The 22176-nt window shown below is 40.2% G+C and overlaps 1 protein-coding gene across 1 annotated transcript in view; it reads right to left on the bottom strand.

Moving 5' to 3' along the window:
- Nucleotides 1–552: 552 nt before the first annotated feature.
- The window catches only part of recql4 (RecQ helicase-like 4), a 41303-nt gene continuing 19679 nt past the window's right edge, over nucleotides 553–22176 (bottom strand). The window contains 7 exon segments of the mRNA XM_072912546.1: nucleotides 553–756; nucleotides 16793–16901; nucleotides 16968–17124; nucleotides 19926–20330; nucleotides 20406–20535; nucleotides 21447–21696; nucleotides 21769–21906. Coding sequence (XP_072768647.1) covers nucleotides 635–756; nucleotides 16793–16901; nucleotides 16968–17124; nucleotides 19926–20330; nucleotides 20406–20535; nucleotides 21447–21696; nucleotides 21769–21906 — 1311 coding nt within the window. The 3' untranslated portion in view covers nucleotides 553–634.

Here is a 22176-nt window from a genome sequence, read left to right on the forward strand (position 1 = left end):
GCATGCTATATATTCATTAGTGAATTAAATCAAGTCAAATGTTTAGTATGTTTTAGATGCTTGCTTTCCCCTTTGCACCTAGTTGTGTCCAAACTGTTAGTAGAAAGTTTCTTTTATCATTTGCCTCATCTAATCTCCACTTCAACATGAACATGAACGTCTTCATTAGGGACAAAGTCCAGCGACAACTCATCACACACATTTACAGTACATACATGATACTGTAAGTGTGTAATGTGACTTCAATGACGTTGCACAGTACAATTCATGTGCTGATCCTTTAAGCATCAAATGTTGCAAATGACAGCACAGAGTCCTGCTGACTGAAGAAAACATTGCACTGCTGTCAGCTGTTTTTTTAAGCCACCTATAACTTTCAATTCTGCAGAGATCCTCTGCAGAATATTAGAAACACAGCTAACAAGAATGGTAAACAATGGCTATCTGAACGTTTTGAGCCTTAAAAATACAGTATTTTGATTGGAGTCTTGCATTGGAAGTTGTACTTTAATGCAGCATCAAGTTCCAAACACAATTGCAATGTTAGAAAAATATATATTTTATTCAGTCAGTCATAGGTGAAAAGGTCTTTTTTTCAACTTGATAAATATACATATTTTTGTAATAGCGTGGCTCACTTAAACTGGATGATCTCCTGAGTGGCAATCCTGATGAGCTGATTGAAATCAAACTGGATGTACTTTCTCCAATAGCGTCGGTCTCTGCCGTATGTTTGAGCCGGATAACATGGACTTCCTGCATAGAAAAAAATGGAAAAACTATTTCACAAATTATTAACAAATCAAAAGTTGACATCATATTTATTTCCTCACTATAACAACATCAAACAGCTCAAAACACTTTTTGCACAAATGCTAATGTGGCTAATCCAGGTTAATTCCTCCCAGTGGCCTCACTTACTCAATGCTGCTATCTAGTGGTTAGACCTAATTTAGTAGGTTTTCAAACCCTGTTAATGGCTCAATTAGCACCCAAAAAATAGAATAAGAGCTGCTCTCGGGCAGAAGTCGGGGTACACCCTGGACAAATAGCTACCTCATCGCAGGGGAGAACAGGCAAACTCCCCACAGAAACACCTGGAGCCTGGAAATCGAACCCAGGACCTTCTAATTGTGAGGCATGAGCACTAACCACTTAAACACCATGCTGCCCATTTCGAAAGTTCCCTATTAGGGTACACTTGGAAAATCATCATTAACCGTCCACCACATGACTTATATCACTTGTAAACAGAGAGACGGGGGGTGAGGTGGACGGTGAGCTCCAAGTTAACATGAGTGGAATTACTTAGAGTAGACATTAAAGTGGAGCAGCAAAGTGCAAGGAAAAGAAAAAAAGAGAACAAAAAAAGCCAAATTACAAACACTGGACACATACTTTGTTTGTCCTCATTGAGATTAATTGTAGGGAGCCAAATTTCCTGCTCCGGCCCGGCTGCACTAAATGATAATATAAATACATTTAATAAAGTCAAATACAAATAAGGCAACAAGAGAAGTATCCTACACTTCTCTTTTGTAAAGTAAATCTGAACAGCCGACATGGGCATCTACATCAACTATATGATTTGCCTGAGAAGCTGGACAGGACATAAAAAAAATAAAAAAATAAAAATTGTAGGGAGCCAAATTTCCAGGTAACAATTCAATTCTAACAGTTGCTGAACTACACTATAACAGGGTTTCTACGTGGCATTAAAAGTCATTAAATGCATTTTGCGAAAATTAGGGCCTTAAAGGGTAATTGCACTTTTTATTTTTTTTATTTTGCCTATTGTTCACAATCATTATGAAAGACGTGACAATGGATGGATATTTTTTTAATGCATTCTAAATATTAAATAAACATGAATAAATGTCCGCTTACAGCGGAGCCAATAGGAGGTCCTCTATGCCCCCCATAAAATCCAATAAATAACCATTCAAAAACCGCCAACGATACTCTATTTACATTTCCTGACTTGAATATTAACCAAGTATTAGTGATATTGTTATTATAAGCGCTAACACAGACAAACTATTTATAGCGGCGACATGATCATACCATGTGTCCTTATGTTTACATCATCAAGTAGTCTGCTGTTTCCTCGCTCCCTGTAAGTTTATTCTAGATCATAAATCATGCCTCCCACCTGGACAGAAGAAGTCCGAGTAGGTATTCCGACAAGTTGGTACACTTTGACAGCCATTTAGGACCCGAAAACGGCCAGAACGACACGGAAAAGACGCTTGGTACCCCCCCCTACCGCCCTACCCTGTTTCTTTGTGAGGATTATGAGTCATTCTTCACCTAAAAGGGAATATATGAACATCCCAGCAGTCGGCATCCTAATGACAGCAGATATTGCACGGTAAGTGATGTTTTATTATTGTTGCCGTCGTTGATAAATTGCTACGTCTGTCTGTGTGTTTATTTTCTACGGCTGCGGCTTTCAAACTAAATACAAGAATTCTTGTAAGGTCCGGTGGGAAAGAGTGAAAAGAGCTGCCTCAATACGGCAAAATAAAACTGCTCTGGGGGCCCAAACATTGCCATTTTTTAGTCACTGTAGGCATGTAGTCCTCAACTCTGACACCATGTCGTGTTATGAGGAAGCTGAGCTTGTTTCATACACGACTCCCTTTAGCCATCTCCACTTCAGCACACATGAGCTAACTTGCCTAACATTGGAAGGTCTGGTGGCTCACCTCACGTGACCTACGGTGGCCGAGGATGGTCAAACAAGACAATTCTCACAAGACCTTATCTCTTATTCTCTGACATTCCCACAGTAAATTAATTAGAGTTCCTTCCGCTGCCTGACATACATAACATAATACATAATACATAACTTGCTTAAATAACAGAAGGTGTAAATTACCATTTATTCAAGATATTTAATTGACTCAGCTTATTTTTAATGCATCCAAAGCATGGGTGTCAAACTCTGGCTTGCGGGCCAAAATTGGCCCAAGAAAATATTTTAAAGACTTTGTCTTCACTTGTTTAAATAACTTCATTTATTTTTTTACTTTGCTTCTTATAATTTTCAGAAAGACAATTTTAGAGAATATTTGTGAAATATTTCTTCAAACTTATTATGATTAAAATTCAAAAAAATGATTCTGGCAAATCGAGAAAATCTGTAGAATCTGAGGCTTTTGACAAAGTTGCAGAAAAGTACTCTCAGGTCATAAACAGAGTTGGGCAAGAGTTTGAGAACAGGTTTTGTGACCTGGATCAGCTTGAGCCATGTGTGTCATTCATTTCTAATCCTTTCATGAACGTGGACATATCATGCATTGCTGAGCAGTTAAGTGCAACATTCAGCCTGGATGCTGAACAGGTGGAGATTGAAATTGTAACACTGCAAAATGACCTCCACCTCAAAGCCCCCCAGGCTGCACCAAACTTTTGGTGCCTTGTTGACACAGAAAAGTACAGTGGTGTATGCGCAGCAGCTATGAAGGTTGCAAGCCTGTTTGGTTCAACTTATCTTTGTGAATCAGCCTTTTCTGACATGAACTTCATCAAGAACAAACACAGAACATGCCTCACTGATGCACGTCTGCAAGACTCACTCAGAGTTGCAGTGTCAAGTTACACACCAGAGTACAACACACGAGTTAACAGCATGCAATGCCAGGCTTCCCACTAACTGACAAAGAAACAGATAACAGATTTGGTGTCCAGTTCAAAGTGTGAGATGATTTATTTAAAAATTTGAGAGTTGACTTTTGTATTTTACATGAATTATTATTTGTACAAACATGGTGCAAAGTAATTCATGATTTGTTAAAAAATGTTTGTGGCTAGCTAGTTAAAATGGGATATTGTGATTTCACAAGACTCTCTTAGAAGTGATCAGTTGAAAATGTTCAATTTGAAAAATGTGCACTTAGAGAAAATATAAAAATAAAGTGTTGCATATTGATATTTATCTTTTTCTGCGATGAGGTGGCGACTTGTCCAGGGTGTACCCCGCCTTCCGCCCGATTGTAGCTGAGATAGGCTCCAGCGCCCCCCGCGACCCCAAAGGGAATAAGCGGTAGAAAATGGATGGATGGATATTTATCTTTTTCTATATATATTTATTGTGAGAAATCATTAAGATGATCAGTGTTTCCACAAAGCTAAATATCATTAATTATTAATAATAACATAGAGTTAAAGATAAATTGAGCAAATTGGCTATTTCTGGCAATTTATTTAAGTGTGTATCAAACTGGTAGCCCTTTGCATTAATCAGTACCCAAGAAGTAACTCTTGGTTTCAAAAAGGTTGGTGACTCCTGGTTTAGAGGACCCCGTCACGGGTTCGCCCACGGCCCGGCTCTGACCTGTTCCGCTACTGGTGCCCACTATTTATGGCAATGGAGGAGACAATGAAACGTTAAGAAATAACATCCATCCATCCATCCATTCTCCACCGCTTGTCCCTTTCGGGGTCGCGGGGGGTGCTGGAGCCTATCTCAGCTGCACACGGGCGGTAGGCGGGGTACACCCTGGACAAGTCGCCACCTCATCGCAGGGCCAACACAGATAGACAGACAACGTTCACACTCACATTCACACACTAGGGCCAATTTAGTGTTGCCAATCAACTAGGGGTGTACGTGTATTTGTATTGAACCGTTTCGGTACGGGGTTTCATTCGGTTCGGAGGTGTACCGAACGAGTACACATGCTAGCAATGACTGGGCTAGGACAACATGTAAAAGCCAGAGCTGGAAGATGTTGTAATGCAGTAGTTTTTCCAATAGATGGCACTGTTGTACTGTTTATCATTTTCATTCCACTTTGTATGCACTTGCTCTCTGTGTGTTTTTTCCAGTTAATAAAAACTCTGCCGAAGAACAGGTTATGGGCCCAGATTGTCGCTAAAAAGCTGTTGTGCACGGACTTTGTGTGAAGATAAACGGTATTGTGGGAACTCACAATGGAGGATAAAATGTTTATTGACAGACTGAGCGGACCAGAGAACTGGGCAACAAGGAAGTTTCAGATGGAACACTTGCTAAAGGCTAAAGGACTATGGGGCATGCTAATGGAGACGGAGACGCTAGCCGCAGATGCTAACGCAGCAGCACAGGCGGAATTCACAAGACGGAGAGAGAAAGCGTTCTCTATGTTAGTGCTAAATGTAAGTACACCCCAGTTGTACCTGATAACAAACTGTCAAACTCCCAAAGAGGCGTGGACCACGCTGAAAGCCCATTTTGAGAGGGATACTTTGGCTAATAAACTGTTCCTGAAGGAAAGATATTTCAGATGTGAAATGAAGGAAGGAGAGGCTTTAACTGATCATTTAAAACAAATGAAGGAGCTAACTGATCAGCTATCAGCAATTGGATCTGTAATTGAAGAGGAAGACCAAATTGTAACATTGTTGGGTAGCTTGCCACCAAGTTATGCTACAATTGTCACTGCATTAGAAACAAAGATTGACAACTTGACACTGAAGTTTGTTCAGCAAGCATTAATAAATGAAGAGCAAAAGCGAGTGAATGCTAATGATTCCAGTGGTGCTACGTCAGGTGGTGCATCCGCCATGTCATCACAATTTCGGGGAAATGTGCAGGATAGCTCCAAGACAGTGGGAGCAGCAGACAAAAGCAAGTGGAGATGTTACAAATGTGGTAGAGAAGGCCATATCAAGCGCGAATGTCCAACCATGAAAAACAAACCAAAAAAGAAAATCCACAAGGCCAAGCACATGATGTGTGAGGATGAAGAAGATTCCTCTGAAAGTGCATTTGTGATCAGGGATGCAAACAGTGACAAACCACAACAAGCTGAGTGGTTAATTGATTCTGGAGCATCAAAACACATGACGTGTGATAAAGACATTATTAAAGAATACCAGCAGTTCACAAAATCACATTCTGTGAAACTGGGTGACGGCAGGGTGGTTGACGCCCTAGGAATTGGAAATGTCAACCTGAAAATGACTTTCAAATTAAGTGATGTAAAAAATGTCACAATGTATGATGTGCTGTATGTTCCAAAGCTGTCTGGGAATTTATTCTCAGTGGGAGCTGCTACCAAGAAAGGGAATACAGTGCAGTTCAGAAAGTCTCGTTGCTACATACGTGGAAAAAGTGGAACACTTCAAGGAATGGGAACACAAAGAGCTGATGGACTATATCAGCTGGATATTAAAGGAAGTAAAACTGTATGTCACAGTGCTTCTGTAGCGGCCAGCCTGTGGCACCACCGCCTTGGTCACACTACCAAGCTTAAAGAACTCAAAGATCTGGTGAACGGAGTGAACTTTGTTGGAAAAAAAGGAGATTCCCTTCTGTGAAGGATGTGTGGAAGGCAAGTTGGCTAAGAAGCCATTCAAGTCGATTGGAGGAATTCGTTCCAAACGCAAGATGCAGCTGATTCACAGTGATGTCTGTGGTCCCATGCAGACTGAATCTATAGGTGGAGCAAAATATTTTGTGACTTTCATTGATGATTACACAAGATGCTGCAAGGTATACTTCTTGAAACAGAAAAATGAGGTGCTAATCAAATTCAGGGAATTTGAGAGAACATTCTCAAATGAGTCTGGTCTAAGCGTCACAAGGCTGAGGACAGATAATGGTGGTGAGTACACATCAAAGGAGTTTCAAGAATATTTGAAGTCTCAAGGCATCCACCATGAAATGACTGTACCTCACTCACCACAGCAAAATGGTGTTGCAGAAAGAAAAAACAGGACATTAGTTGAAGCAGCTAGAAGCATGCTGTCACATGCAACGTTGTCAAAGATGTTCTGGGCAGAGGCTGTAGCCACCGCGGCTTACATACAGAACAGGCTGCCCACAGCTGTTCTGAAGGAAGAGACACCCTATGAGAAATGGTGTGGAAAGAAACCTGACATGAGTCACATGAAGGTGTTTGGCTGTATTGCTTATGCACATATCCCAGATGAAGAAAGAAGGAAACTGGACAAAAAGGCTGTGAAGCTTCGTTTTGTGGGATATGCAAACAATGCCAAGGGATATCGCCTGTATGATGAAGAGAAGAGGAGGATTCTAATCCGTCGTGATGTCATCTTCGATGAATCAAACTTCAGCTGGAAGCAGGAAATGAAAGTACTCCATTCAGAGAACGAGATAACCATACAAACAGATAAGAATGAAACACAACATGATGAAGTCACAGTTGACAGCACTGTCAGAACAAGTGGAAGAATCAGAAATGCTCCAAGGAGATTTGGATATGATGAGTTTGTCGATATAGTGACTGTTGATCATCATGCCAATATGTGTCATGTGACAGAGCCAATCACACTAAAAGAAGCATTGGTGAGTCCTAATGCAAAAGATTAGCAGGAGGCGGCTGACTTGGAATATGACTCACTGCTTGAAAATGAGACGTGGGACTTGGTGAATTTACCAAGAGAAAGAAAGGCAGTAGGATCGAGATGGGTGTTTAGAGTCAAGCATCATAGTGATGGAAGAGTGGAGAGATACAAGTGCAGGCTTGTTGCCAAGGGCTACTCACAGTTGTATGGTGCTGACTATGATGAAACATTTTCACCTGTGGTACGTTTCAGCTCTATTCGTACATTATTGTCCTTTGCCATTCAAAACAATTTACATGTACACCAGATGGATGTTGTAACTGCATTCCTTAATGGGCACCTGGAAGAAGAAATCTACATGGAGCAGCCAGAGGGCTACATCAAACCAGGGCAGGAACACCTGGTATGCAAACTGAAAAAATCAATCTATGGACTGAAGCAGTCTCCTCGCTGCTGGAGCAAGGCTTTCACTGAGTTCATGATGGAAATCGGATTCAAGCAGAGCACATCAGACCCCTGTGTGTTTGTGAGATCAAGAAAAGAGCTTGAGATACTTGCAGTTTACGTCGATGATTTGATTGTGATAACAGAGTCAACTGAGAGCATGAACAAACTCAAAGTGGCTCTCAAGGAGCGCTACAAGATGAAAGACATGGGAGAGCTGTCCTATATCCTGGGCATCTCTGTGATCCAAGATAAAGAGAAGAATCGTGTAATTCTTCATCAGAAGCATTACATTGAAGCCATACTTCAGAAATATGGAATGGATAATGCAAATCCTGTGACAACTCCCGCTGATGCCAATGTCAAATTGAGAAAGAGCGATGGTGTCAGTAAGCAAGTGGACCAGCATACCTATCAGTCAATGGTGGGAAGTCTACTGTATGCTGCAATGGCCACACGACCAGACATAGCTCAAGCAGTGAGTGCTGTGTCAAAGTTCAACGCAAATCCAGATGTTGCACATCTGACCGCTGTGAAGAGGATACTTCGATACTTGAAAGGGACAGTGAACTTTGCTCTCAAGTATGAGCAGTCAGACTCTGGAGCCTTGATTGGATTCTCAGATGCTGACTGGGCTGGAGATCAGGATGACCGACGCTCAACAACAGGCAACGTTTTTCTACTGAGTGGAGGAGCAGTGAGCTGGCTCAGCAAGAAACAAGCAACAGTTGCACTTTCAACAGCAGAAGCGGAGTACATCGCACTCAGTCAAGCAGCTCAAGAAGGAATCTGGCTGAAAAGATTACTGAGTGATCTCGGAGTGAAAACTATGTCCACAGTGATCCTGGAAGACAACCAAGGAGCCATCGCAATTGCGAAGAATCCTGTGAACCACTCCAGGACCAAACACATAGACATTTGCTATCACTACATCCGTGAATGTGTGCTGAATAGACAAATAGAACTGCAATATTGTCCAACAAATGACATGAAAGCGGATATCTTTACCAAACCACTGCCTAGACAGAAGTTTGAATATCTCAGGGGTGAGATTGGACTTTTCCCTATTTAGATAAAGTGGTTAGTTGTGCTTGACAGGTGTACGCCGAACGCTGCCTGATCAAAGCAAGTTAAAAAAAAAAAAATGTGTGAAATAGTTTCAGTGAAATTATTGTAAACAAACTAAAAGAGTTCCTGTGAAAACAATGTAAAAAACAAAAAATATTTTGTTGTTGTTTGACATATTATTTTAAAGGAGAGCACGGCTCTGTAATATTATTTAAAGGGACTTTGTCATTGAAAAAACTAAGTGGGAGTGTTGTAATGCAGTAGTTTTTCCAATAGATGGCACTGTTGTACTGTTTATCATTTTCATTCCACTTTGTATGCACTTGCTCTCTGTGTGTTTTTTCCAGTTAATAAAAACTCTGCCGAAGAACAGAAGACCCTCCTGCCTCGTTAAGATCTCCCGTTTGGGAACAATTTGGTTGCGCGATACAACAATGGAGGACGGAGGTTTGCCGACATTGTTCAGCAGCTGCTTCTGACAACACGTCAAACGTGTTGCACCTTTCCTGCTTCCGGCTCCCAGACCGTAGTCAAGGAGCGCAGGAGAGACACTCCTCCAGGGCCGATGTATTCTGAGGGGCAACACCCTTCACTCAACCCGGCAGTGGGTCTCCACAGCTCCGGACTCCAGGGTAAATGACGAGTCCGGCGATTAGTTGCAAATCGTGGCTTTATTGAGGTCTTGCACACAGCCAATCAACAAAACACTAGCCACTCCCCGCACTCACGCTACCTCACCTCGCTCGCCCACACACTCACCTCACATGCTGTCACATATTAAAGGGCCACACACACACACACATACGCTACTCTCGTAACACATGCTAACCCATTTGAAGCGTCACCACCGCATTCAAGCAGCCTCTCCTCGGCAAGTCAGACAGGGCTAAAGCAATAACAAATGTTTTTATAGCAGCAGATATAAGTCCATGTTGCAATAAAAACTAGATTTTGACCCACTTCTATGGTGGAAGAACAATGAGCCCATATATCCTCTTACTGCCAAGTTCGCCAGGCTGGGGGGGGAGTTAATCTGAGGCTTAGTTGACTTGAAACTGTTTAATGTTGCTCTTTTTATATGTAGAAGAAAAGTTTTGTCATTTTATTTAATCTGAGCAACAACTTAAGGCAGTTTAATGTTGATTAACGTGGACCCCGACTTAAACAAGTTGAAAAATGTATTGGGGTGTTACCATTTAGTGGTCAATTGTATGGAATATGTACTGTACTGTGCAATCTACTAATAAAAGTCTCAATCAATCAATCAATCAAAAAAAGCACTTTATATGTAGAAAGGTTTTGTTAAGAAACCATTCTGAGCCTTATCTTATTTAGTTTTTATTTTATATATGTTGACCACATTAACCCTGGCAATGGACCCTGTGTGTATATGTATGTTATGCCATTGTTTACAAATTTGGTAAATAAATAACCAAAAAATGTATATTTTGTTGTTTTCTTACTGTACCGAAAATGAACCAAACCGTGACCTCTAAACTGAGGTACGTACCGAATCGAAATTTTTGTGTACCGTTAGACCCCTACAATCAACCTATCCCCAGGTGCATGTCTTTGGAGGTGGGAGGAAGCCGGAGTACCCGGAGGGAACCCACACAGTCACGGGGAGAACATGCAAACTCTACACAAAAAGATCCCGAGCCCGGGATTGAACTCAGGACCTTCGTATTGTGAGGCACATGCCCTAACCCCTGTGTCACCGTGCTGCCCCTAAGAAATAACAGTAGGTTAGAAATATGTGAATGATACGTTAGCATTAATAGCCCGAGTTGTTGTGTAGCTAACTTAGCTTTCTAATGTAAGACAATAGTGTCACCGTCTTGTGGCAAAATAAAGAATGATTTTCCTAAAACCTACGATTAATTGGATCAGTGCCTATTGTGTTTGGAAATGGACCAGTTAACAATATATAATTGTTGTTATGTTTGCGATGTCGCACGTAGCGTGGCTTACTTTACTGCAGCTGGCTTGAGCTTCCATTGTTCAAAGCAGCAGCAGTGAAAGTATTAACATGATGTAGAATAGAAAAGCATTATACTGTCAGTATACACATGGATATATCCAGGATTTAGCGAATGCCGACTCAGTGTGAGGGGGAGTGGTGAGGAAAGAATAATTTGCACCAAACAACTCCTCTCAAAACGAGCCGGGGGATCAAAAATATGGCTTACAAATAGATCTGTAAAACAAAATGTATGCAAATTTTTCACCAAAGAACCATCATTACATGTTATGTAGACCACAATTAGGTGTTTTAAAAATAAAAAAACAATCATAATACGACCCCTTAAAAAGGAGGTTGCCTGTTTTGAAACAGACAATATTAAAGGTTATCCTACATCAGGGGTGCTCACACTTTTTCTGCAGGCGAGATACTTTTCAATTGATCAAGTCGTGGGGATCTACCTCATTCATATATATAATTTATATTTACTTATTTATGAAATATATGTTTTTGTTAATAAGTTAAAGGTGTTTAATGATAATGCAAGCATGTTTAACACATATAGTTAATATTGTTAATAAATTAAAGGTGTTTAATGATAACGCAATCATGTTTAACACATAGTTAATATTGTTAATAAATTAAAGGTGTTTAATGATAATACAAGAATGTTTAATACATATAGTTAATATTGTTAATAAATTAAAGGTGTTTAATGATAATACAAGCATGTTTAATACATATAGTTAATATTATTAATAAGTTAAAGGTGTTTAAAGATAATACAAGCATGTTTAACACATATAGTTAATGTTAACAAGTTAAAGGTGTTTAATGATAATACAAGCATGTTTAACACATATAGTTAATATTGTTAATAAGTTAAAGGTGTTTAAAGATAATGCAAGCATGTTTAACACATATAGTTAATATTGTTAACAAGTTAAGGTGTTTAAAGATAATACAGGCATGTTTAACACATATAGATTCCTTTCTTTCATGAAGACAAGAATATAAGTTGGGGTATTACCTGATTCTGATGACTTGCATTGATTGGAATCAGACAGTGGTGCTAAAAACGTCCGCATTTTCGAATGGAGGACAAAAAAGTCCTCCTTTCTGTCCAATACCACATGAAAGTGGTTGGTTTTTGGCATCTTGTTTGTCCAGCTTCCGTACTCCTTTGTATACACTTTACAAGAAATACATTGTCGGCAAACTCCGTAGCTTGCTAGCTTGTGCACGCCAGCTTTCTGAGACTCTTATTTTGGTAACGCAACTGTGCAGTCGGTCTTTGGAGTTTTGACGACAGGTACGGCGCCAGAGTCTGTTGAAATAAAGTGTTTCTCGCCTTCCAGTCGGTAATTTTAATGAGCTGGCAGCAGCCAGCGTCATCTCAGAAGAACCTCGGGTGCCGTGAATGTCAATCAAGTGACGAAAGTGACGTCATAGTGAAGATTTATGATCGCTCATTTTTAGGACTATTTTTTTAATGCCTGGCTGACACACCCTCCGAGATCGACCGGTAGCTCGCGATCGACGTAATGAGCACCCCATCATATCACATGACTCAATGTAGTACTGCACATGACAACCACAATGTAATAATATTGGTTGCTAATACACATGGTTTGGAGGCCAGCGTCATGTATAAAAAGAATATGGCCAACTCGGGTTCAGGCAATCTCCTCAAGGATTGGTCAAAAAGCACCCGCGTGACTATAGGGCGCCATCACTACTACCAACTTTGAGCTGATGCTACGGTACGTGTTTGCGCTGCTTCCTCGTTAGTTTTTTGACGTGTAAAAATGTCCTGTTGTGCAGCATCGGGCTGCTCCACTCGCAAGAATTGTGGAAAGATTTTACATCGCTTTCCCAACAACCCGTAATATAGACAATTATGGGAAGTGAAGGTTCGTGAACAACACTGGAAAGCCACCGATTACAGGGTCTTGTGCCGGGTAAACACATCATACAACATCTGTGTTTTGTTCAGGAGAGAACACACAGAAGCTTATACAAATAATAACATAGGAAATAAATACAGTTAAGAGATGGTTTGACAAAAACAGACTATCTTTGAATCTCAGTAAAACTAAAACAATGCAATTCGGTAACAGCAGAAGAGAAAGTCAAACACAAATACAAAAAAGAGGGACATTGAATGAGTGAAGAAAACCAAATTTTGGGTATAATAATATATGAAAAAATTAACTGAAAATCTCAAGAATATACAACATAAAGTGACAAGAAATAGGCCAATAATGAATAAAGCAAAATATGTTCTGGACTAAAAATCACTCCATATTCTCTACTGCTCGCCAGTGTTACTTCAGAAGGCCTTTGACACCGTTGACCACGCTATACTGTTGGATAAGCTCAGAGCAATCGGATTTGACAAAACCTCATCGAGCTGGATGCAATCTTACTTGGAGGGGAGGGAACAGGTGGTAGAGGTGAACGGCACCGTGTCCCCCCCCCTCTCAGTGAGGTGTGGAGTCCCCCAAGGCAGTATATTGGGGCCTTTACTGTTCCTCGTATACATAAACATCAGCATGCGACTGTGAATTGTTCTTGTTTGCGGATGACTCGGTCGGCCCTGCTGGTATCAGACAGGGACAAGTCACAGGTGGAGAAAATCCTCAGTGCTGAACTCTGTAGAACTTGCACTTGGCTCGCTGACAACAAGCTATCCATACACTTGGGTAAAACAGAATCCATCCTGTTTGGGTCCCACATCAACCTTAAGAGAGTCAATGACTTCACTATAAAAGTGGGTGACATTGTTATCACCAGGAAAGATGAGGTCACCTACCTAGGTTCCATTCTAGAGGCTAATCATTCCTGTGATAAAATGGCAACCAAGGTAATCAAAAAGGTCAACCAACGAACGAGATTTCTCTATAGAATCTCCTCTCTGCTCAACAAAAGCACTATGAAGATTCTGGCGGGAACTCTCGTTCAACCCTTTTTCGATTACGCATACACCTCCTGGTACCCTAGCACCTCCAAAACCCTCAAATCTAGACTCCAAACAGCCCAGAACAAGCTAGTCAGATTACTTCTAGACCTCCACCCCAGATCCCACCTCACTCCTACCCACTTCTCCAAAGTGGGCTGGCTCAGGGTGGAGGACAGAGTAAAACAACTTGCACTGAGCCTAGTCTATAAAATCCGCTACACCTCCCTGATACCGAAGTACAAACTACTTCCTTTACGTAAATGACCGCCATAACCACAACACCAGGGGAAGCTCTACTAACCACGTTAAACCCAGATTCCGATCTAACAAAGGTCTTAACTCATTCTCTTTCTATGCCACATCAATATGGAATGCGCTCCCAACAAGTATAAAAGAAAGAGCATCTCTATCCTCCTTCAAAACAGCAATAAAAGTACACCTCCAGGCAACTTCAACCCTAAACTAACACCCTCCCCGGATTGTTGTTAATAATCAAATGTAAACAATCAAATGCAGATATTTTTCTTATGCCTTCTGATCTCTCTCTCTCTCTCTATGTCCACTACTTGCTGTACATATCCTACCAAGTCAGACCTACACTGTTTCAATATCCATTTCTCTGTTCTCAATTGTTGATGACTGATGAAAACAACCAAACCTAACCCGCCCGCTCCACACCCCGAATTGTAAATAATGTAAATAATTCAATGTATACACCCTGATGATTATCTTGTGTGATGACTGTATTATGATGATAGTATATATGATAGTATATATCTGTATCATGAATCAATTTGTGGACCCTCGACTTAAACAAGTTGAAAAACTTATTTGGGTGTTACCATTTAGTGGTCAATTGTACGGAATATGTACTTCACTTTGCAACCTACTAATAAAAGTCTCAATCAATCAATCAATCAATCAATCAGTTAGAATAAAACATAATGAGACATACATAGAGTTAGGGCTGGGCAATATATCGAATATACTCGATATATCGCGGGTTTGTCTCTGTGCGATATAGAAAATGACTATATCGTGATATTCGAGTATACGTTCTCACGCAGTTGCTTTTAGCTGCGGGCATTACACTACAGGCTATTTTCACTCTTTCTTGTCTCTCCTTCTCACAGAGACGTAAAACAAGCGCACCTTCTTACAAACTTCACATAATGTCGCGCGTGAAACATCAAACACCCTCGCGGAGCAGAGAGGGCGGTATGGTAACATTAGCTGTGATGCTAGCGGAGTGGTAATACAAGAGAAAGAAGGTGAAAATCTGGTAACAAATAAAGGAAGAATTAATTCCCAAGAAAAACAGCATGGGGTCCATCGTCTGGCGGTGGTTTGGCTTCAAGTGGGAAGATGTCGAACAAGTATGCGGCAAAAGCGTTGTTACAAAAAGTAGCACCTACTGCTAATTTGTAGCATCATTTGAAAAGTCACCCGCTAGAGAATGAGGAGTGCTTGAAACTCCGCATATCAACATCTCCATTCGGTGCCACACCCACAAAATGCCCAAGCAACCATTTCCAGATCAACACCGTATGAAAAAAATAGTCAACAACAGAAGGAGATAACGTCCGCAGTAACCTACCACAGTGGTTCTCAAATGGGGGTACACGTACCGCTGGGGGTACTTGAAGGTATGCTAAGGGGTACGTGAGATTTTTTTTTAAATATTCTAAAAATAGCAACAATTCAAAAATCCTTTATAAATATTAATAAAAACCTATCTTTTTTTCCAAATAGTTCAAGAAAGACCACTACAAATGAGCAATATTTTGCACTGTTATACAATTTAACAAATCAGAAACTGATGACATAGTGCTGTATTTTACTTCTTTATCTCTTTTTTTCAACAAAAAATGCTTTGCTCTGATTAGGGGGTACTTGAATTAAAAAAAAAACACAGGGGGTACATCACTGAAAAAAGTTTGAGAACCACTGACCTACCACATAGCAATGGACATACACTATTTGATTTCCTATTATGCAGCTCATTTTTATTTGCCAGTTATTGAAATATCTTGTGTGACATCATGCACAAAAGTGCACTTTATTTGTTTTAAACTATTGTAGTTGCGTTCTGTACAAAAAGTGCACTTTAATTTAGTGTTGTTTTGATAAGTCATCTTAGTGACATCATGCACAAACGTGCACTAATAGCTTGTTTTAAAATGTCTCTGACAATCTTGCCCTTTCTGTTTTGAAATTACATGAATGTTTGTGCCACTACTTAATAACTGTTTAATAAATACAGCTTTGGTAAATTGACTTAGTTGTGATTCTCCTCACTGCATGAAAGTTTATAATTAGCATATATGAATGCAGTATGAACAAGAATGTTTTAATGTAGACACATAGAATCATCATACTGCTGTGATTATATGCATCAAGTGTTAATTCAAGGCTAAGGCAAAATATCGAGATATATATCGTGTATCGTGACACGGCTTAAAAATATTGACATATTAATAAAAGGCCATTACGCCCAGCCCTACATACAGTGATTACAAATGCATTGGATGCAGCCACCACAGTTGACATAACAAAAGGCAAAATTTCTTTGTGATTGTTGGTCCAAAGCAAATTAAGATTTTGGTAAAATTATGGTAATAATAACTTATTTTTTTGGTCGTTCTGTGTATTTTTTCTAAATCTATTGCGCGGTTGGGTGCGTTTTACAATGCCTTCTGGGCACAAAACACTGCAGGTATGTAGCAGCAGAGTGCATCAAATACGGCCGCAAAATTATATTATGTTTTATTGTAAGTTTATGAGCTTGAGTATGTTTAAAACTATATATAGACATATTATTTTGGTTTATTTTGTCAGAAAAATCTAACGTCAATACGACAGCAATTCTATGCACCCGGGCACAGTCGCACATGTCCTTGGTAGCAGTCATGGCACCTGTTTAGTTGGCCATACTCTCTTTATACACAACTCTCTATGAAGTAATTTACCAGCGCCTCTGCTGGTTGTTTCTAAGTAGTGCTACCCAAATTCAACTCAACAATACAATAGAATGAAGATGCTTGGTACTGGTTACTTACCAATACCATGCAGGATTCTGGCGATGGCTCTTCCTGAGAACTTCTCATCACTTCTAGTCGAGAGGAAGCTCCTTATGTCTGCCCTGATCTGGTTTTCCCAGTCTAGGATCTAGAAAAGCAGACAGAACAGCAGCCAGGATCACTATGCATCACAACATTGATGTGTTTGTGTTACCTTGTACTGATCCAGACTCTCATGTACGTCTAACGGATGCTGGGTGAGGTCTCTGTCCCGTCTCTTGTCAAAGTAGTCAGAGAGAAGGTCTTTCAGTTGGAGACTGCGAGCCTCGTCTAAATCCTCCACACAGGACACCACATTTTGGAAGGCAACACTGCGTCAAAAACAGTCCGTCACATTAAAGAATGGAAAAAAAAAGACTAGCCAGAGGAGTACAACTACATCGACAAGAGTATACCTTTTCTAAACAGTAGAATATATTTTTTTACATGGTGGGAGTATATATTTTCTCTGCCATCAATTGTTGATGGCAGAGTGTGCCTTTTTGAGACAGAGGAGATACTTTTTCTAGACAAGGAGTATACCTTTTTAGACAAAGAGGATATATTTTCGAGATGGGAGAGTACCGGTATATTTGTTCTAGATGAGAGAGTATACCTTTTCTGGACAGTTGAGTATACATTTTTAGACGGAAAAGATACCTCTTCTCGACAGGGAGTATACCTTTTCGAGACAGTGAGAGTATACCTTTTTAGATGGAAAGGATATATTTTCTAGACAGGGAGTATGCCTTTGCTAGACCGTGAGAGTATACCTTTTTAGACCGAAAGCATACCTTTTCTAAACAGGAGAGTAAGGCTGGACGATTATGGCAAAAATAATAATCACGATTATTTTGATTGATATTCTAATCACCATTAATTACACGATAATTTCATTCATTTGAAAACATTAGTATTTATTATACCACCAAACCTCAACTTTAAAACCTGCATATAAATTAGTAACGAATAAACCACAATAAGTAAAATAATAATAATACCAATAACAATACTTTTAAATAATAGTAATTTAAAAAAACAATTAAATTAATAGTTTCTGTTAATGGTTTTTAATTTAGTTTTTTTCTACTGTTTACACTTACTTTATCACCATAGAGTGTGTGCTTTTTGTGTAAATTAAAAATGTTTTAAAAGGTTTTTTAATTAAATGCGAAAATCTCTCACATTTATTGGTACAATACATCTTTGGACAATTTTGACCAGTATTTTAGATCAAAGCATAATCATTTTGTAAATGTATCAAAAAGTCCTTTAAAGGATAGAGAATTGCACTTTTTTGGAATGTTGCCTATCGTTCACAACCATTATGAGTGACAAGAACACACGTGTCTTTTTTAGGACTATAATGATAAAAAAAACTTGCAAAATGTGACCACCATTCAAAGCCCTCTGAAACATTTTCAAAACCTTCCATCAACATTTTAAATACACACTGCAAATCTATACATAATGTAGAAAGAGACACGTTCATAACATGTAGTATGTTCAATATTTACCGTATTTTGGTCATTTTATGCATTATTAACTTATTTCCTTGGCGCATTTATTTACGTTTCCATAGCAACGCAGTTCCGACTATGGGCAACAAATGTGTGTTCCTACTTCCAGAAACAAACGCGAGTGTGTTAATCATGGCAGACTCGGTGAGACAAAGAACACAAATATTTTTTTGGACAAATGAGGATTCACAACCTTATCTTTTTTAAGGGACGGCGTGGCGAAGTTGGTAGAGTAGCCGTGCCAGCAATCGGAGGGTTGCTGGTTACTGGGGTTCAATCCCCACCTTCTACCATCCTAGTCACGTCCGTTGTGTCCTTGGGCAAGACACTTCACCCCTTGCTCCTGATGGCTGCTGGTTAGCGCCTTGCATGGCAGCTCCCGCCATCAGTGTGAATGTGTGTGTGAATGGGTAAATGTGGAAATACTGTCAAAGCGCTTTGAGTACCTTGAAGGTAGAAAAGCGCTATACAAGTATAACCCATTTATCATTTATTTACCTGAATATACGGAGGATGAATTGCTGCTTACAGAAGCGAGCACAAACAGAGGATGAAAGACAGAAGCTGAGATAAATGATAATAATGATAAATAAATGTGGAACTCTGAGCCAAGCTATGCGGACATATATGCTTAGCCAAAGTAAACTTGAAAAAACGTCTTCGAACCAGCTGGACCAAAAAGTAGTACTGCACAATTATGACCAAAATACTAATCCTGATTATTGTTATCAATATTGAAATCGTGATCATTGATGAAGAATATTTACTTTGTAAAAAAATTGTATTGCACTTTCTATTCTAATCAAACATTATGTAAACTTTCATTTCAAAATTAAACTTTAAAAAAAATCATTAGTTATAAAATAAAATTTACAAGAGAAAAAGGGCTATCTAAAAATAAATATGCCATTGTAGAGTGCGATCATAAAGTGTAAACAAGTAAAAAAATAAGATTATGCACAAAAGGGACATACACCAAGGAACACAGTGTAACTGTTCGTCGGGGCATGGCTCTTTGAACAACCATAACTCTATTTGGAATATTAATTTCACGTCGCGGGAAAACAATGGCGGTTGAGGAAAGAAGGTAAATGTTTTTAATGTCACCTGTCACCACAACTCGATCTTTTTTTAAATGTGCACACCAACACGAACGGGTAACGAACGGGTAACTAACGGGTAACAAACGGGAAACGAACGGGAAACGAACGGGAAACGAACGGGAAGGTGCTTAGAGAACGGTGAGGCATGCAGGCGTGTTCCTGGGTTAAAATGCATACCTGTTGGCACCATGTAAACAGGGCACCGAAGTAATAATGCATTTATTTTTCTTAATATTTTTGGGAGCTACAGGTTTCCAGCTGATCAACTGTCAGTCACTGGCACTGTTTTCTCATTTACTCTTACTTACTCTCACATGGGTGTACCATCTTTCGGTCGCCCCCTGATGGTTGGCTGACTGTTGGTTGTGAACGTTCTTGAATTGAAATGCAGCTGAGCCTGTTTTTTTAAATGTTAATATCGCCAACGATCACTCTCATTTAATCGTAGCGGCCAATATCGTGATCACGATTAAAATTGTATTAATTGTGCAGCCCTATGGGAGAGTATACCTTTTGAAAGCCTTAAAGCAGGCGCTCAGCTGGTAGAGCTGCGACCGCTCCTGATCCTGCACGCGCTTGTGCAGGAATTGACAAACGCGGTCAAGCTCGTCGTCGCTCAGGTCGCCGTAGGAACGGAAGTAGAAAGACAGGGAGGAGAACTCCACATGGACGCCACTCCGTCCACCAACTGTCCCACAGAGAGCATGTCATTAAAATATTTTATTAGGCACAGCTGCATCTTAGTTTGCCGTACCAAAGCTCCACTGAAGCTGCCTGAGCCCCCGCTTGACCAGAGGCAGCTGCCACCCCATCGTGTCAGCCACCTCCACCACGTCAAACTCCAGCTGGTCCCACGTCTCCACGAGCTCTCCGGCCATGCGCCTCCTCGCCAGGACCACAGCAACAGGCGCACAGCTGTCAGAAGGCAAACCAAAATTCTCAGGGTTTGTCACCATTAGGAGCAACAAGCGAATCTGACTTTTTTGTTACATTTTGGTGACTTTCTGGAGCTGCCTGGGTCCATCAGAGCAGCTAACTTTGCACACTGACAGTGTGGAGTGGAGAAGCTCCACAAAGCGCTGAGGATGCAGCTCCAGGTAGCACAGCAGCGTCTCGATACCTTCCAAAATAAACTTGAATGAACGCATTTAATCATAGAGGTTTCCTCGGTAGATCTTTAATCATTTTAGGCAACAATGCATTTCACTAAATGGCAGCAACCAGCAGAGTGTGCAAGTAATTTAAAGCAAATAGTTTTCTACCTTAAAGGGCGGAAGGAGAAAGCGAGACTGGTAGTAAGTGTATTCTTCTGTACTAGTTAAGATCCAGGGTACAGTATACACAGAAACTGTTGTGTTAATTATTAAAGAAATGTTTTTATACTTTCTCAATGTTTTTTTAAAACCAATGCAACTTTGAAATATTTTAACGTGCAACCTGTTCCATTTTTCATTACTTTGAAATCTTTCAACACATTTTTACAGCTTTTTCCAAAATACATTTTCAACAGCATTTGATGTTATTTACTGCCAAAAATTAACTTAGGTTATATAAATTTTTTCCTTGCCATCTACATACACAAATCATATAAAAGAATAATCCAAAGGGACGGCGTGGCGAAGTTGGTACAGTGGCCGTGCCAGCAATCGGAGGGTTGCTGGTTACTGGGGTTCAATCCTCACCTTCTACCATCCTAGTCACGTCCGCTGTGTCCTTGGGCAAGACACTTCACCCTTTGCTCCTGATGGCTGCTGGTTAGCGCCTTGCATGGCAGCTCCCGCCATCAGTGTGTGAATGTGTGTGTGAATGGGTGAATGTGGAAATACTGTCAAAGCGCTTTGAGTACCTTGAAGGTAGAAAAGCGCTATACAAGTATAACCCATTTATCATTATCATTTATTTACAATTATACATATATAATAATTAATTGATTAGAAGATTCCCCTCGTTCTTCCAATTCCAATCCCTAAAACAGGAATGTTCTTCCGTGTTTATGTACTACAGTAGAAGTGTATGTTGACGTGTGCTTACCCTCCTCTGTGATGTCAAGAGCCTCCACAGTCTCCTGGATGGGAATTGCTCTCTCATGAGTGTGACACACTCGTTCTCTGGGCCACTCTTTGGTTTGTACTTCCAGCTCATCAGGTTTTTCCTCTTTCTTCCTCCCTGGATGACTGCTGTCTGTGGACTGGGCCACTTCCTGCTGGGCACAGGGGTTAAGGCTGCTTTCCTGCTCACAAAGCTCCATCATCTCCAGCAGTTCTGCGTCATCAACGTCCTCCTGTCAGCCAAACGGAAGATGTGACCACAGTTGTCATGCTGCATTCACTGTCCACGTTAACGCCAAACGTACCTTGGTTAGTTCCTGTTGTTTCTGGTGTATTTGTTTACATTTGCACACAGGGAACACCTTCTGGACCAACCTCTTTACCGTGTAGTAGTCCACTGTGTCTGAGTAGATGTGACGACGCAGCTCGTGGAGGTCCATACCCTGCATAGAAAACACCAAACAATGACAATCACAAATAAAGGGATGGGCAATATGGCCTTAAATCTATACCGCGATATATATTGCAGCCTACTGCAATATCAATATATATCTTGATATATTATTTGGCATAGAAATGATAATATAACTTTTTCAAAACAAGTTACAAAGTCCCCTAATTTGGCTGCTGACATATGGGATAACATTTTGCGTGTTTTCTACTACAATAGAATACTTTATTGTCATCAAACATGACGACAGCATGACAAGTAA

The sequence above is a fragment of the Nerophis lumbriciformis genome, linkage group LG37, assembly GCF_033978685.3.
Source record: "Nerophis lumbriciformis linkage group LG37, RoL_Nlum_v2.1, whole genome shotgun sequence".
In the NCBI taxonomy this organism is placed as follows: Eukaryota; Metazoa; Chordata; class Actinopteri; order Syngnathiformes; family Syngnathidae; genus Nerophis; species Nerophis lumbriciformis.